Here is a 13,641-nt window from a genome sequence, read left to right as displayed (position 1 = left end):
TATGGTCTCAAGCCCCCAACCTAGTGACTCAGTCCCCCAGGACCCTTGGGTATGGCACACTCCCACTTCTTGATCTCTGTGTGGAGGATGTGAGTAATGCTGTATGACAACTCTCTGGGAGATTGGAAGAGACAGGTGGTAGAAGGAGGACACATTTGATTTCACCTTTTCAGCTTCACCCAGGGACAGCTGTCATCAGCTGCTCATCATGGCAATGAAAAGAACACTTACCTTTTACTACTGACCAGAATCAGTCATATTTATAAGAAGAAAAATCTATCTGAACCCATAAACACTGCAAGTTTTTTGTTAAAAGTTAAAATTATAGTGATCTTTGATATCTGTAAAAAAGTTATACTGTCTTGAATATTCTGAATGTGTGGTTTATTTCTTTCCCCCTCAAGATTATGGAGTTTATTAGGGAAATTAACCAGATAAAGTTTCTCAATCAGAACAATTTCTGAAGTGAGCTCAAGGGATCTTCACCCTTCTTCCTCATGGCCTTAGGCTAGTGTTACAAAGCTCTTGGTCCTGCCATTGTAGCATCACACAACCCCCCCCCCAATCCCCGCAGTCTTCCAGCAAACTTGAGCAGAGGCTCCTAGTTTTGATTCCCTGCAGTAGCAGTCCTAAAGTCAGCTCTGTCTCATATTAGGTCTCTGGTTCTCTGCTACATTTGCTCACCTGAAGGTTTAGCTGGTGCAGATTGTTCAGGAGAATGATGTAGTATTCTGCTTCAGTACAACTACAGCCTTGGAAACCCTGTGCTGTAGTTTTGCCCTGTTCTGTGGGTTATTATGAGCTGGAGTGACTTGACACCAATGGATTTTAAAGGAACATGACAACTAAATTGGATGAGTGGGCCTCGCTGGAATGTTGGACCTATAAAAGATGTTGTTACCAATGGAAGAAACAACAAATATGAAAAGAAAAATAAAGTGATTTGTAACATTAAAAAGGAAAGATGTTGTTGTGTGTCTTCGAGTCAGAACTGACCCATAGGTGACCCTCCAGCAGGTTTTCAGAGGCAGTTAACTGCACAGGAGTAGACTACCTGACCTTCTCCAGCAGAGCAACTAGTGGATTTGAACCAGGTGTGCCTTTAGGATTACGGGACAGCTTCTTACCACTAGGCCACTAGAGCTCCCTATAAAAGACATTGTTGTTGTACTATCAAGTCAGAATTGACACTTGGCTGACCCTCTGACAGGTTTTCAGAGGCAGTTAATGGCACAGGAGGAGATTGTCCCTCTCTCTCCTGTGGGTCAGCTGGTGTACTCGAACAGCATGCCTTCAGGATTGCAGCACAGCTTCTTGCCACTTGGCCAACATCGCTCCCTATAAAAGTCATTACTGGGAGAAAAATGGACACTTGAAATTAGACTGTGAATTGCATAGCAGTGTAAATGATAATATTTTTCTTGTTATGGGATAATGTGTTGTTAAGGGCATATTGTTAAAAATTACTTTGCTAGCCATTAGCTTTGACTTTCCCATGTGGGTGAGTGGGAATATGCGAATAGTGTATGTTAGATTATCCACAAGGGGATTGGCTAATCTTGCCATTAAATTGAGCAGATTCAGCAGCAGAATTTGAGAATCTTACTACTAGCAAATAAGAAGTAGGCATGCTGGGCTTTAGTCCTTAATTGTAATGTCTGCTTTGGCCAAGCCCAGTCTGTATTTATAGTTCTAAATGAATTTAAAGTCATATCTTAACTATCCCTCTACTTTATTCAATTGTTTTTGCAACAACTATGAAAGTGGTTTAAAACAAGTAACTTTAACCTGTTCTCAGATACTATTTCTATATATTTGAGGAATGTCCTAGTTATCTAGTGCTGCTGTAACAAATAATGTAGATGGTTGGTTTTAACAGACAGATTTATTTTCTCACACTTTAGTTGCCTGAAGAGAGAGCGTGAGCTTCAGGGGAAGGCTTGCTGTCTCTGGAGACTTTGGAGGAAGATCCTTGAGCTTGAGCTTCAGCTTCTGCTTTCTGGTTTCTTGGAGAACTCCTTGAGACCTGGTGTCTGTGTTACTCCAAATTAGCTCGCTCTCTCTGTTTAATCTCATTTATATTTCATAAGAGATTGACACAAGAGAAATCCTAAATTAATTCTGCCTTATTCTCATAACCCAGGACACCTATTCCCAAGTGGGATTACAGTCACTGGCATAGGGGCTAGGATTTACAACTCTTATTCTATTATTGTTGGGTACCATCCACTTGATGACCTTATGAACAACATAATGAAATCTTGCCCTATCCTGCACCGTCTTCTTTTTAGGAAGATGCAATTCAAACCAGAACAAGATGAGAAGAAAGAACATAGATCAACATGTTTTGTCTGACAGTTCTGAGGCTGGATGTGTTTTGGAATTTAGAATTTTTAAAAAGAATTTAAGCAGGTAGCATAAGACATGTATATTATATAACATCTTCTGATACATTTGATGTGGACATAAATGTTTGCATGGTGAAAAAGGAATATTCAGGGTAAATGGGGAAAATTAAAGAGTAAATAATCCATTCCACGTCAAGCATTCAGACTTTTTATTTTGCAAACGGTGATAAAGAGTGTGGAATACTTTCAAATGTAGTTGAGTATTAAAAGTTTTAATTAAAGAATTAGTTGTATGCTATATTCAGAAACGAAAGGAAATATCAGTGTAGGCTGGTTTCAGAAGAGGTGGAATTGTATCTGTTTTGAAAGCTCTGTGGGATTTGATTTTGTTCACTATTGAATATTGGGTGATTAGACTAGCACCTGGCATGTATTTGATGAATAAATATTTATGAGAGAGTAAATTTGTGAAGAAAAAGAGGTGAGGGAAGAACATTACCGTGGGGGAAGACTTCTGCCTAAGCGCAGGCCCAGAGGAGGGCCTTGGCTTGCTAGCCATGAGACGTTGGCAGTGGTCTGCTCTGATTAGTTGAGGGTGTTACTCTGAAGTAAGTGCGAGTGGGTGAGGTGGGGTCTAATGGATGGCCTTAAGTACTTGTGCACTCTGAGCAATTTGGATTTGATTGGATGGAGGTGGAGGAAAGCTTAGACATGAAAAGTGGTTTGGAAATTTAAAAGACTGGAACAAAAAATGTTGTTTGAAATGGAGATTATAGGTGTTTCTGTGTTAAAGCCTCTTTGCCATCAAGTCAATTACTACTTGCTGCAACCCTGTAGAACAAAGTTTAAGTATGAGAGAGTTTCAGAGGCTGCAGATCTTTATGGAAGCTGGCTTACTACATCTTTCCCATGTGGAGTGGTTGTTGGGTTGGAAGTATCAACCTTTTGATTAGCAGCCAAGCATCTAATCACTGCACCATCAGGGCTTCCTTGTTCCTCCTTGTTGTTAGGTGCTGTCAAGTCAAGTACGGCTCATAGAGACCGTAAGAAGAGCCATTATGCAACTTGCCCTATCTTGTGACATTCTCATCATCTCTGAATCACTAGAGCCAATTACTTAAGTCACTGTGTCAACCCATCCCTTTGGGAGTTTTCCTCTCCTTCACTGACTTTCCATCTTTTCAACCAATAATGTCCCTTTCCAGGGAATAGTCTCCCAAAGTATTAAAGATGAAGCATTACCATCCATGACTCCAAGGAGCACCCTGGCCACACCCTTTTCAGGACATACCTGCTCTATTGGCAGTCCATGGAATATTCAGTATTTTTCTCCAGCACCACATCTCAAAGGCATCAGTTTCTCTTCTACCAACCTTATTCACTGCCCACATCTATAATGCAAAACAAGTTATTGAGAAGACCGTGGCCAGAGTCATGCACACCTTAGTCTTCAAACTGACATCATTTCTCTTCAGTATTTGGAGAGGTTCCTGACAGCAGACTTGATAATAATCTCCTGGTTTCCTGACTGTGTGTACTACAGGGGTTGATTGTTTATTCAAGCAAGATGAAGTCATTGACAGCTTCCATCTTCTCTCCACTGTCATGTTGACTGTTGGTCATGTGGTGAGGATCTTTGTCTTCTTGCTGTTGACATATAATTTGAAGGCTGTAGTCCTTAATCTTCTGCTGCAGTCATTTCATATCCTCCTCACTTTCAGCAGACAAACTTGTATCATCAGCATAACACAGTTTGTTAAGGAGTCTTCCTCCAATCCTATTCATAGAGTCCAGCTTCGTGAATGATTTGCTCAGCTTACAAATTGAATAGGTATGGAGAAGGGTTATAACCCTGATGGATCACCCTTCCTGATCTTAAACCGTGCAGTTCTTAAACCTTGTTCTGTTTGCACAACAGCTTCTTGGTTTACATATAGATTTTGTATGAGCACAATGAAGGGTTCTGGGATTCCCATTCTTCTCTATGTTAGCCATAATTTGTTGTGATCTATGCAATCAAATGCCTTTAGTCAAGAAAACACAAATAGACGTTCTTCTGTTATTCTGTGGAATGTGTGCACGAAACACAAGACTGTTACAGAGGCAGAGATGAGTCTGAGGTTTGAAGCAAGAGCTGATAGTGACTTGTTCAACTTGGAAAGTAACAGGAAAGGAGTCCAAGATATTTAACCTGTAGTACTTGGAATTTTCATGAGTGTCTAGTCTTCAGACTTTTTTTTAGTAGAGAAGTTATGTTCATAGGTAGAAAGTAAGTTTGCATTCTCATTTTGTTAGTTCAGAGTCTTTAAGAACAATGAAACAGGAAATAGAAAGTCCTGCAAGACACTGTACATATTTTACATGTTATTTCCCATCTGTTTTGAAAGAAGTTTATTTAAATTTCATTTTAAAGAGTAAAAGCTGTGTTGAGTAGCATTAATTCTCCTTGCAGCTTTCATTAGGCATTAGCAATTAACTCTACTTCTCTGGTTGATGAATTTGAACTTGATCAATTATCTGATAGTAATTACTGGCACAGAATTATTATTACAGCTCAAATTACACGTATTTCATTTCACCACAGTGTCACCTATGCCAATAAGCAAGGTAAGCACACGTTTACCTGTGCTTACTTATTAACCTGTAGTGAACAGTTTAATGGGTATCCCCCGCCATAATCTGCTTTTAGATTGGCTAGTATGTTTCTCCTAACCACACAGCACTCACTCACTGAGTCAAAAGCTTCTTTTCAAATTTCCAATCCCTGCAGGCACGGAGTATGCAGCAAGTAAGATTAAACACCACCAATTTATTTCTGAATCTGTAGTGAACAGTTTCACGTGACTTTTGCCCTTCAACAATGTAGTATTAACTTATTCCAAAATAAATGAGTTTTATGAGTAAAACTCATGTGAAACTGTTCACGACAGATTAGTAAATAAACAGAAATAAACCCAAGTTTATGTTACTTATTAAGTAATCCCTTCCCTTCTTCTCCATAAATTCTAGGCACTTTTCATAGAGCCTCATTTCTTTGACAACAAAACCTGACTTGCTTCTGACACTGAAGTCCAACTCTTTTAGATTTCTTCAGTGGAATATCTTTTTTTTTTAAAAAAAAAAAAAGAAATAAAATCTCAGGTGTTTTAAGCTATCTGGACATGTCCTTCTAGCCTGTGGCAGAAGGAAGAAATAAACCTCGTGTTTTCTTCCTCAGCACATCCAACATCTTTAATGTTCCACATTTTAAAACTGTGGTAAACATACACACAACAAAACTTACCAATGCACCAATTTATGCGTCTGTAGTTCAGTGACTTTGATTATCTCACTGACCTTTTCCAGATTTTTCTGCTGAAAAAGCCTGTGAGTTTTGTGGTTCTTGTTCATTTCCTTTCCTTTTCTCCAGCGCCTGCTAGGACCAGCCTGCATGCTTCTCATCTCTTGTAATTAGTGCACTCTCCCTGTCAGCAAGGTGTGTCTCTGCTTCACTGATTTAGCTCCGTGAGTTCTGACTAGATGTGTGGATAGGTGAAGACTGGGCTGTGTTCTACTTCTTTCAGCTCTGTTGAGATAACTGTGAGAGAAGAAATAACAGAACAGCTGGTGAGCTTAAAAAATTAGTGAGGAGGAAGAAAGAAAAGAGAAAAAGAAGGAAAGGTAATACTTACAAACAGTAATGAAAGGTTGTGTGCTACGTGTAGTGTTAACTTACAGAATATGTGTTGATGTCATCCTATTTCCTCTTATGACATTGCACTGCTCTTGATCTCAGAAGCAAGCTAGTTCAGGCCTTGCCTCAAGTCTCAGGACTAATGAGTGCCTGTAACTTGCATCCAGTTTATTAGGCTCTGTCTAGGATTCTTTTCATCACTCTGCACTGGAAGGTGAGGAGAAAGTAGGCAGACTCCCTTGGGCAAAATCCAAGGCCTTTTTTGGATTGTTATTGTTGTTGTGTTTTAGAAACTTTGGGTATTGAAGGCATCAGCTCCTTGTCAGCTAGTTGTGTTCTTGTTAGCTTTAACATTCACTGTGCAGAAAATAAACACCCAGCCAAAGAGCTGCAACTCTTCATAGGAGGAAAGAGAATACACAGCAGTATTGAAAAGCCATTATTTTATTAAGAGAAAATGAAAAAAGAAATTCGATTTACCACTCGAATTCAACAATGATCAAGATCTTTGCATCACCTGTCTCCTCCTCCCATATTTAAGATGTTTACTTTTACTCCTGCATTTATTTTTTTTAATATGCAATTATTATCATGACAGGAGTCCAGAATGAAGGCTGCATAGTGAAGTGCATTTGAGGGGAAGAATTGAAAAAATTTTTCTTTTACTTTTCAAAGAGAAGAGCAAATTGGGGGGGAGGGGTGGGCAGGGAGAAAAATGCAATAAAGAATGAATGGGAATCTAAAGTCTATAAATGTTCATTAAAATTAATCACACACATACACAAAATATCTATGGGAATTTTCTCACAAAGCCTTGGTACTATGCTGAGAGTTTATTGATTGCTTCACGTTTTTCTTTTATAGTTTATTCAAATCCAAATTCAAAGAAGACCATTTAGTCAAGATAGTAAGTTGTCTTTAGGAATCTGTGGCACATAGTCCTTTGGGAGTTGTATTGCTAAACTAAAGGTAGTGCCTTTGTGGTCATTCACATTCACCAGTGACTAAGGAGAAAGATGGGCACTCTTCTTCTGTGGGGAGGGTTATCTATGAGTTGGTGTAAAGGGTCCAAAAGATCAATTGCAACCTCTACTACACAAAGGGGACTATCTCCATGTGCAACATTCACAGTATAAAACTGATCCCTATAAGTTCAGATATGCGCCTCCTTGCCCCCTCCTGCTTCTGTGCTTACTTCTACTAATAACTAGGTCCGAAATTTATCACCAATAACTCAGAGATGTTACTTTACTCACAGTATTGGCGTTTATTAAAGAAATAGGTTGGAGAGTAAGGGAGGATAAAAAAAAATATCACACAGTGAAAGTACAGGTTTAATGATCAGCATTCCTAAACCAGGTTAACATAAGATACATTTCCTCAATTAGTTTAGACAGGTCCTCAATCAACAAGTGAAAAGTCCAGGATTAGTCCAGCAAGCTTTGAGCTTTGTCTCATAGCAGTAACAAGTCAGTTCTTCCTTTGCTTGTCTAGTAAGCAGAACCTTTAATTCTGGCTCTCTCTCTCCAAGAATCCACCACGCTCCACCTTACCGTAGTCTCTACAGTTGGGTTAACTCTCTTATGTTGGCCTTGGAGCTATTGATGATACTAAAGGCACTGATCACGAAGAAGACTGATAACCCAGTTACAAAATGAGAGAAGAGTTGGAAAGACTTTTTACAAAGGAAGATACTGAGATGGCCAAAAGACACATGAAGAAATGCTCAGAATAACTTACAATAAGACAGATGCAAATAAAAACCACAATGATGTACCATTTTACCCCAGTAGCAGTGGCAAAGTTTAAGAGGATGTTGTTGTTGTTGTAGTTGTTGTTATATGCCGTCAAGTCACTTAAGACTCATAGTGACCCTATGTTCAACAGACCTAAACCCTGCACTATCCTGTGCCAGTTATACTGCCTCCGACACAACCATCTGGATTACTCCAGTCACTGAATCAATCCATCTCATAGAGGGTCTTCCCCTCCTGTGCTGTCCGTCCACCCTACCAAGGATGATGTCCCTCTCCAAGGACCTATCCGTCCTTACAACATGCCCAAAGTATGTCAGATGAAGCCCCAGAATCCTTGCTTCCAAGGAGCAGCCCAGGTTAACCCTCTCAAGGATGAATCTGTTTGCTTTCTTGGCAGTCCATGGTACATTCAATACTCTTCTCCAGCACCACAGCTCAAAGGCATCAATTCTCCTTATATCCTCCCTAGTCATTGCCCAACTCTCTGATGCATAACAAGTGATTGCAAAGACCATGGCCTGTATCAGATGCACCTTAGTCTCCAGAGTGACACCATTGCTCTTCAGTACTTTAGACAGGTCCCTAACAGCACACTTTCCCATCGCAATATGTCTTTTAATTTCATGGCTGCTAGTGCCAAGAGTGTTGACTGTGGAGCCAAGCAGACTAAAGTTGTCAACAGTCTCAATCTCTTCACCATCCATCCTGATGCTGCCAGTTGATCCAGTGGTGAGAATTTTTGTCGTCTTGATATTGAGCCTCAATCCATACAGAAGCTGGAGTCCTTGACCCTCTGCAGCAAGCGTTTCAGGTCCTCCTCAGTTTCAGCAAGCAGGGTTGTGTCATCTGCATAACGCAGATTGTTGATAGATCTTCTACCAATCCTGACGCCACACCTCTTCTCATAGAGAGGAGATAGTAAGATAGCATGCAATAAATCTTGGAGAGTATATGGAGATAGTAGTACTCTCATGCACTGTTGGTGGGATTGTAAAATGGTACAACCATTCTGGAAGGCAGTTTTGAATTTCCTAAAAAAGCTGAATATAGAAATTTTACACGACCCAGCTATTCCACTGCTAGAAATATACCTCAAGGAAAATAGAACTGAGGAACAAATGGAGATTTGTACACTTATGTTCATAGCACCGTTACTCACAATAGCAAGAGAATGGAATCAGCCCAAATGTCCATCAACAAACGAATGGATTGAGAAATTGTAGCACATTCACAGGATGGAATACTGTAAAGCAGCACAAAGAAGCAATGATTTCGTAAAATACTGTATAACGTAGGAGAGACATGAGAGCATGATGTTGAGTCAGCTAATTCAATCTCATAAAAACAAATACTGCCTGAGACCATTACTGTATAAATAGAAAGGCAACTAGTAAGATATGTACAAAAGTCCAAAGAGGGTAAGGAAGGGAGGAAAGGGTGCTGAAGGTGGGGAGTGGAGGAAATCGTAAGGTTACAGTTCGGTAGGCAGAGGGAAGTGGTGAAGGAATTAGGAAAGATCCATTGGGGACCTGAAGATGGAATAATAGTGGGCATAGGTAAGTGATAATTAATTTTATAATCCACAATGCATGGGAATGACCATATGAAACGCAATGTGAATGAAAGATTATGGTGAAGCGCAATGTATGTGAATGAAACACAATGTATATGAATTTTGTATGCAAACTAATATAAAATATTTAAAAAAAAAAAGACACTGATCACTGGTGAACCATGTGTCTGCAGTTGAGACAGCTGGAGACCCTGCCTCCAGGGAGAGGCGAAGGCAATGACTAGAAAAGCCATTTTCAAACATTCTGCATCACCACAGTTAACTTGCCACTTGATGGCAGTGACTATGAAGTTGTATTTGATGACAGTCAAATTTGATATTCTCCTTCGTTGCTTTTATTTCTTATCTATTGCATTCAACAGTTCCTGAGGAGGTAAAGACAGTTGCTTACCAACCTGAAGGTTGGCTGTTCAAAGCCATTGAGTAGTACGACAACCACCACCACCAAAATGACCTGGGTTTTGGTTTTCAGAAAGATTACAACCAAGAAAGGCCTTTGGGACAATTCTGCTGTGTAAAATGTAGAATTACCATGAGTTGGGAGCAACTTGACACCCTTAGAGTCCTGTTGTGCTCAGCAGCATTTTCTATTAGGTATATTCAAAGAGATATGGCAATGATTGGCTCATTTTGAAGGACAATTTGTAGTGATACTCATTTGAAATGCAGAATTCCTAACTGGAAAGAACATGTCACATGCCTTAAAAAGAAATAGAGCTGGCCTTAGCTTTGACTGAATTTCTATGGTCTTTATCATCTGATCAAAGATTCCTTTCTATGTACTGACCATTACCATAATTACTTTTAAAATAAATCTCTTTAAAAATGTTTTTTTAAATGTCATTTTTCCTGGAAGCTCTGGTGGCCTAGTGGCAAGAAGCTGCACTGCAATCCCAGAGATGAGTGGTTCGAATCCACCAGATGCTCTGCTGGACTTCTTCTCTTGTTTTCTGCAGGACAGTCTCCTCCTGTATCAGTCAGATCCGATTTGATGGTACACACACAAAATAATAAAATTTATAAAATTTTTTTTAAAAAGTCATTTTTCCTTAAAAATGTCAACACTAAGTAAGCATAATAAACATGTAAATTTTGGGGCGTCTTTTAAAATTGCATTGGTATACATTGCTGTATACAGTTACTGAATACATTACTGGCTTACATTGTTATTTCCCTGAATACTGCTTGCTTATATCCTTATTGTTGGCTCAGGTGACATTTCCCCTCCACACAACATTGATATACAGCATTGTTTTCCTTCCACAACTCACACACAGAAAAAGCTGGTAAGCCAAGTTGGTAAACACTTGCTTTTGTCAAACATCATTTTCTTCAACATCAAGAATGTGAGTAAGCAGAAATTATGTTCGGGACTGCTTGATGACAGTTTTTTTAAAATGCAACGACCTCTTATTTGGCTAACATTTCTGTCTCTTCCACTAGGTATAAATGACCAAGGATTATACAGAGTTGTGGGGGTGAGTTCAAAGGTCCAGAGACTTCTGAGTATGTTGATGGGTATGCCTCTTTTCTAATCATTTTTTCCATGCAATGTTTGTTTATGTGCACTGAATTCACAACTTAGTTTTTCATAGTGATGGATAGCATACTTGGGGTTCATTCTTTTCTACTTACTGCCTGGATCGACTTTCTCCTGAGCAGAGGCAGTTGACTCAGGGAAGAGTTAGTGTATGCAACAGCATCGAATATCCACGACTTGTTCATTTACTAAGAAATGAAAGGTGGATAAAAACATACAACAGCTTCAGTTAGCTATCCCTGTTCACTTACTAAAAAATGAAAAGTGCATAAAAACACACCTCAAAGGTGAATGAATGTCTTTCCTTGCTTACTTCTCCCAGCAAAGCAAGAGTCAGGCCTCTGAGATGTGCATGCCTCCCAGTTTTCCTGCCCAGAGTCCTGACAGTACATTTGGTTGGACACGACCAGTGGGACTCGCTCATTTTTTTTTTGCGCTTCCAAACCTGTCATTTGACAGCAAGGGTCTGATTCTTAGGGATTCATTGGTATTCAGAGTAGCTTGTTTGTAGTTCGCACCAGGCTCTTCTCCAGAATCATGCCTGCTCCATCTGTGCTGATAACACAGTGTTCTTTGGCATTGCAGACTATAGGAAGCCAGAAAGTGAATTCATTTTATTACCCCAGACATTATGTGAATGACAAAGCGCTTTTACGCTACACACTGCTGTCACTTCAGTGCCACCTGTAAGGCAGTCTATTTCCCTCTTCCCTCCCCCATGCCAAAGTAGGCTGCCTTTTGAGGAGCGATGAGAACTCACAGGCTGAAGGGCCTATATGTCAAATCAGACTGTCATTATGACCTTGCTAAATATTCATTCATTTGATATCTCACTTTAATTAATCAATATTAACAATGCCCCTAGGTGCACTGTCAATACATTTAAATCTGTTCACATCTTAAAGCGTTCAGTAAAGTTTCATTTTAGGAAGCATAAAACCCTGATGAAGAAAATGAGCCAATGTGTCACAGATAGGGTTGGTTGTTTGGCTGTGTTTGAATGATTTAATAAGCAACAACTTTTTATTTATTTATTTATTTTTTTAAAGATGCCAGCCACAGAAAAAATAGCTCGTCATCGGTTGGAAAGCCTTATTAGAATGCATTTGCTTTCCTGAGCTGTTTTCATTTTCTTCTTTTCTGGTTTAACATGGGTGTGCAATGTTGGCAGTCAGATTTTCCTTTTTACCATTAGTGGCCTCCAAATTAAATAGACTCAGGTTGCCAGTAGTTCAGTAGCAGCTGGAAGAGTTTAATGGGACTACAGCATCTGCTTTTACTTAATTTTAAAATTAGAAACACTTCTCTCATTTCCAATATAGTGTTATAATCATTAGGACTAGAAGACGTTGTTAATGTAAGAACGGAAGATTTTGGCTAAAAGGCACACTTAGGGAATAAATTGGTTGTAAGGCTCCTGGCATCAGTTTTATTATCTTCTTGTTCATGTTCAAGAAAGGTTTGAACAAGAAAGTCTCTGTGGTCACCCTGCAGTGTTAAACTCTCTCAAAATTTGTTCTTAATCTCGTAAAATCCCACTTGCTTTGCATCTCTCGCTAGACTCAGGTGGTGGCTTCTTCTGCTCATGGGAAACATCCTGAGATCATTCTTGCAAATTTTTGTGTTGTTTGCTTGGTTTATTTATTTATTTATTATTTTAAATGAACCCTAAAATATTTGTGACCTGGAAAACCATTTTACTTTTCATGAGCACAAGAATGACACGGCCTCATTCAAGTTGCTGGCAAGAGAAGTGCTATCATTTTCAGTAATAACGTCCTATAAACAGAGGAAGTTAGAGAATTGACGCAAGGGAAAGATACTAAATTGTTATTTCCTCCTAAAGTAATTTATTTAAAAGGGCTGCACAGTATAAATTGTCTTAATTAATCTAGAGAGAATCCGTAGTGTGAATTTAACATGGTAAGTCACACACATTCTTTTATTAGCAATTAATACAATTTTCATGTTACTATAACTTATCAACCCAAACCTTAGCTGTTAATAAAATCGCTTTATTCGCTAGTCAGTTTATTTCCTAGTAAGCATAAGATTTACATACATTTTCCTTTTCTTTCATCCTGATTAAGCGGTCAAATTAAAATAATGTGTCTTACATTCATAAAAGGATTTTAGCATTTTTAGCCTCTTTCAAAAAAGTATTTTAGCATTTCTGAAGAGCTGTGCATACACTCTCCCCTGGATATTCTAATTTTTCTTTTTGTTATTTTAAAATTGTATGTCTTAAAGAGAATCATAATTGAGTGTGTCTGGCAAAACTTTAACCTAGCTTTTTAAAGCCAATTAATGTTATTTTGTTTTCTCCCAAATGATGAGTTCTGATTATTTTGTCCATTTGTAGTACAAGGCAGTTATTGCTTAAAATTATTACTAATATATGTTATATAACACCATTTTCTCTCTGGTTAAGATTTACTGTTTAGTTTTACTTATTTCCATTCAGTTTTATTTCATAAAGTTATCTTTAATTTTTCAAGGCTAATTTACTTATTTGGCATTTAAAAACTGTTACTGACATTTCTACCTAAAATGTTTGTATATTGTCATCTTGAATAATTTGTGTTCCTTAAATGCTTGCATATAAAAAGCCTGTGATATGTTTTAAAGAAAGTGGAAATATCCAAGCTCTTCAATGTTCCTGTTTTTGTTGGGTTTTTTTTTTCTTTCCTTCACACTTAAAATGAAAATATTTAAAATAAAATATTTTTTTCCCAATATATCTTCCACTT

The 13,641-nt window shown here is 38.5% G+C and overlaps 1 protein-coding gene across 1 annotated transcript in view; it reads left to right on the top strand.

The window, feature by feature from the left end:
* ARHGAP10 (Rho GTPase activating protein 10) overlaps nucleotides 1–13,641 on the top strand; it is a 446,487-nt gene that overhangs the window by 243,188 nt on the left and 189,658 nt on the right. Inside the window, exon 14 of the mRNA XM_006886993.1 lies at nucleotides 10,795–10,869. Coding sequence (XP_006887055.1) covers nucleotides 10,795–10,869 — 75 coding nt within the window. The remainder of the gene's footprint in view (nucleotides 1–10,794; nucleotides 10,870–13,641) is intronic.

Source organism: Elephantulus edwardii, unplaced genomic scaffold, assembly GCF_000299155.1.
Source record: "Elephantulus edwardii isolate Elephantulus edwardi_28Jun2011 unplaced genomic scaffold, EleEdw1.0 scaffold00053, whole genome shotgun sequence".
Classification (NCBI taxonomy): domain Eukaryota; kingdom Metazoa; phylum Chordata; class Mammalia; order Macroscelidea; family Macroscelididae; genus Elephantulus; species Elephantulus edwardii.
The sequence above is the reverse complement of the archived record's forward strand: the minus strand, read 5'-3'. Positions and strand labels throughout refer to the sequence as shown.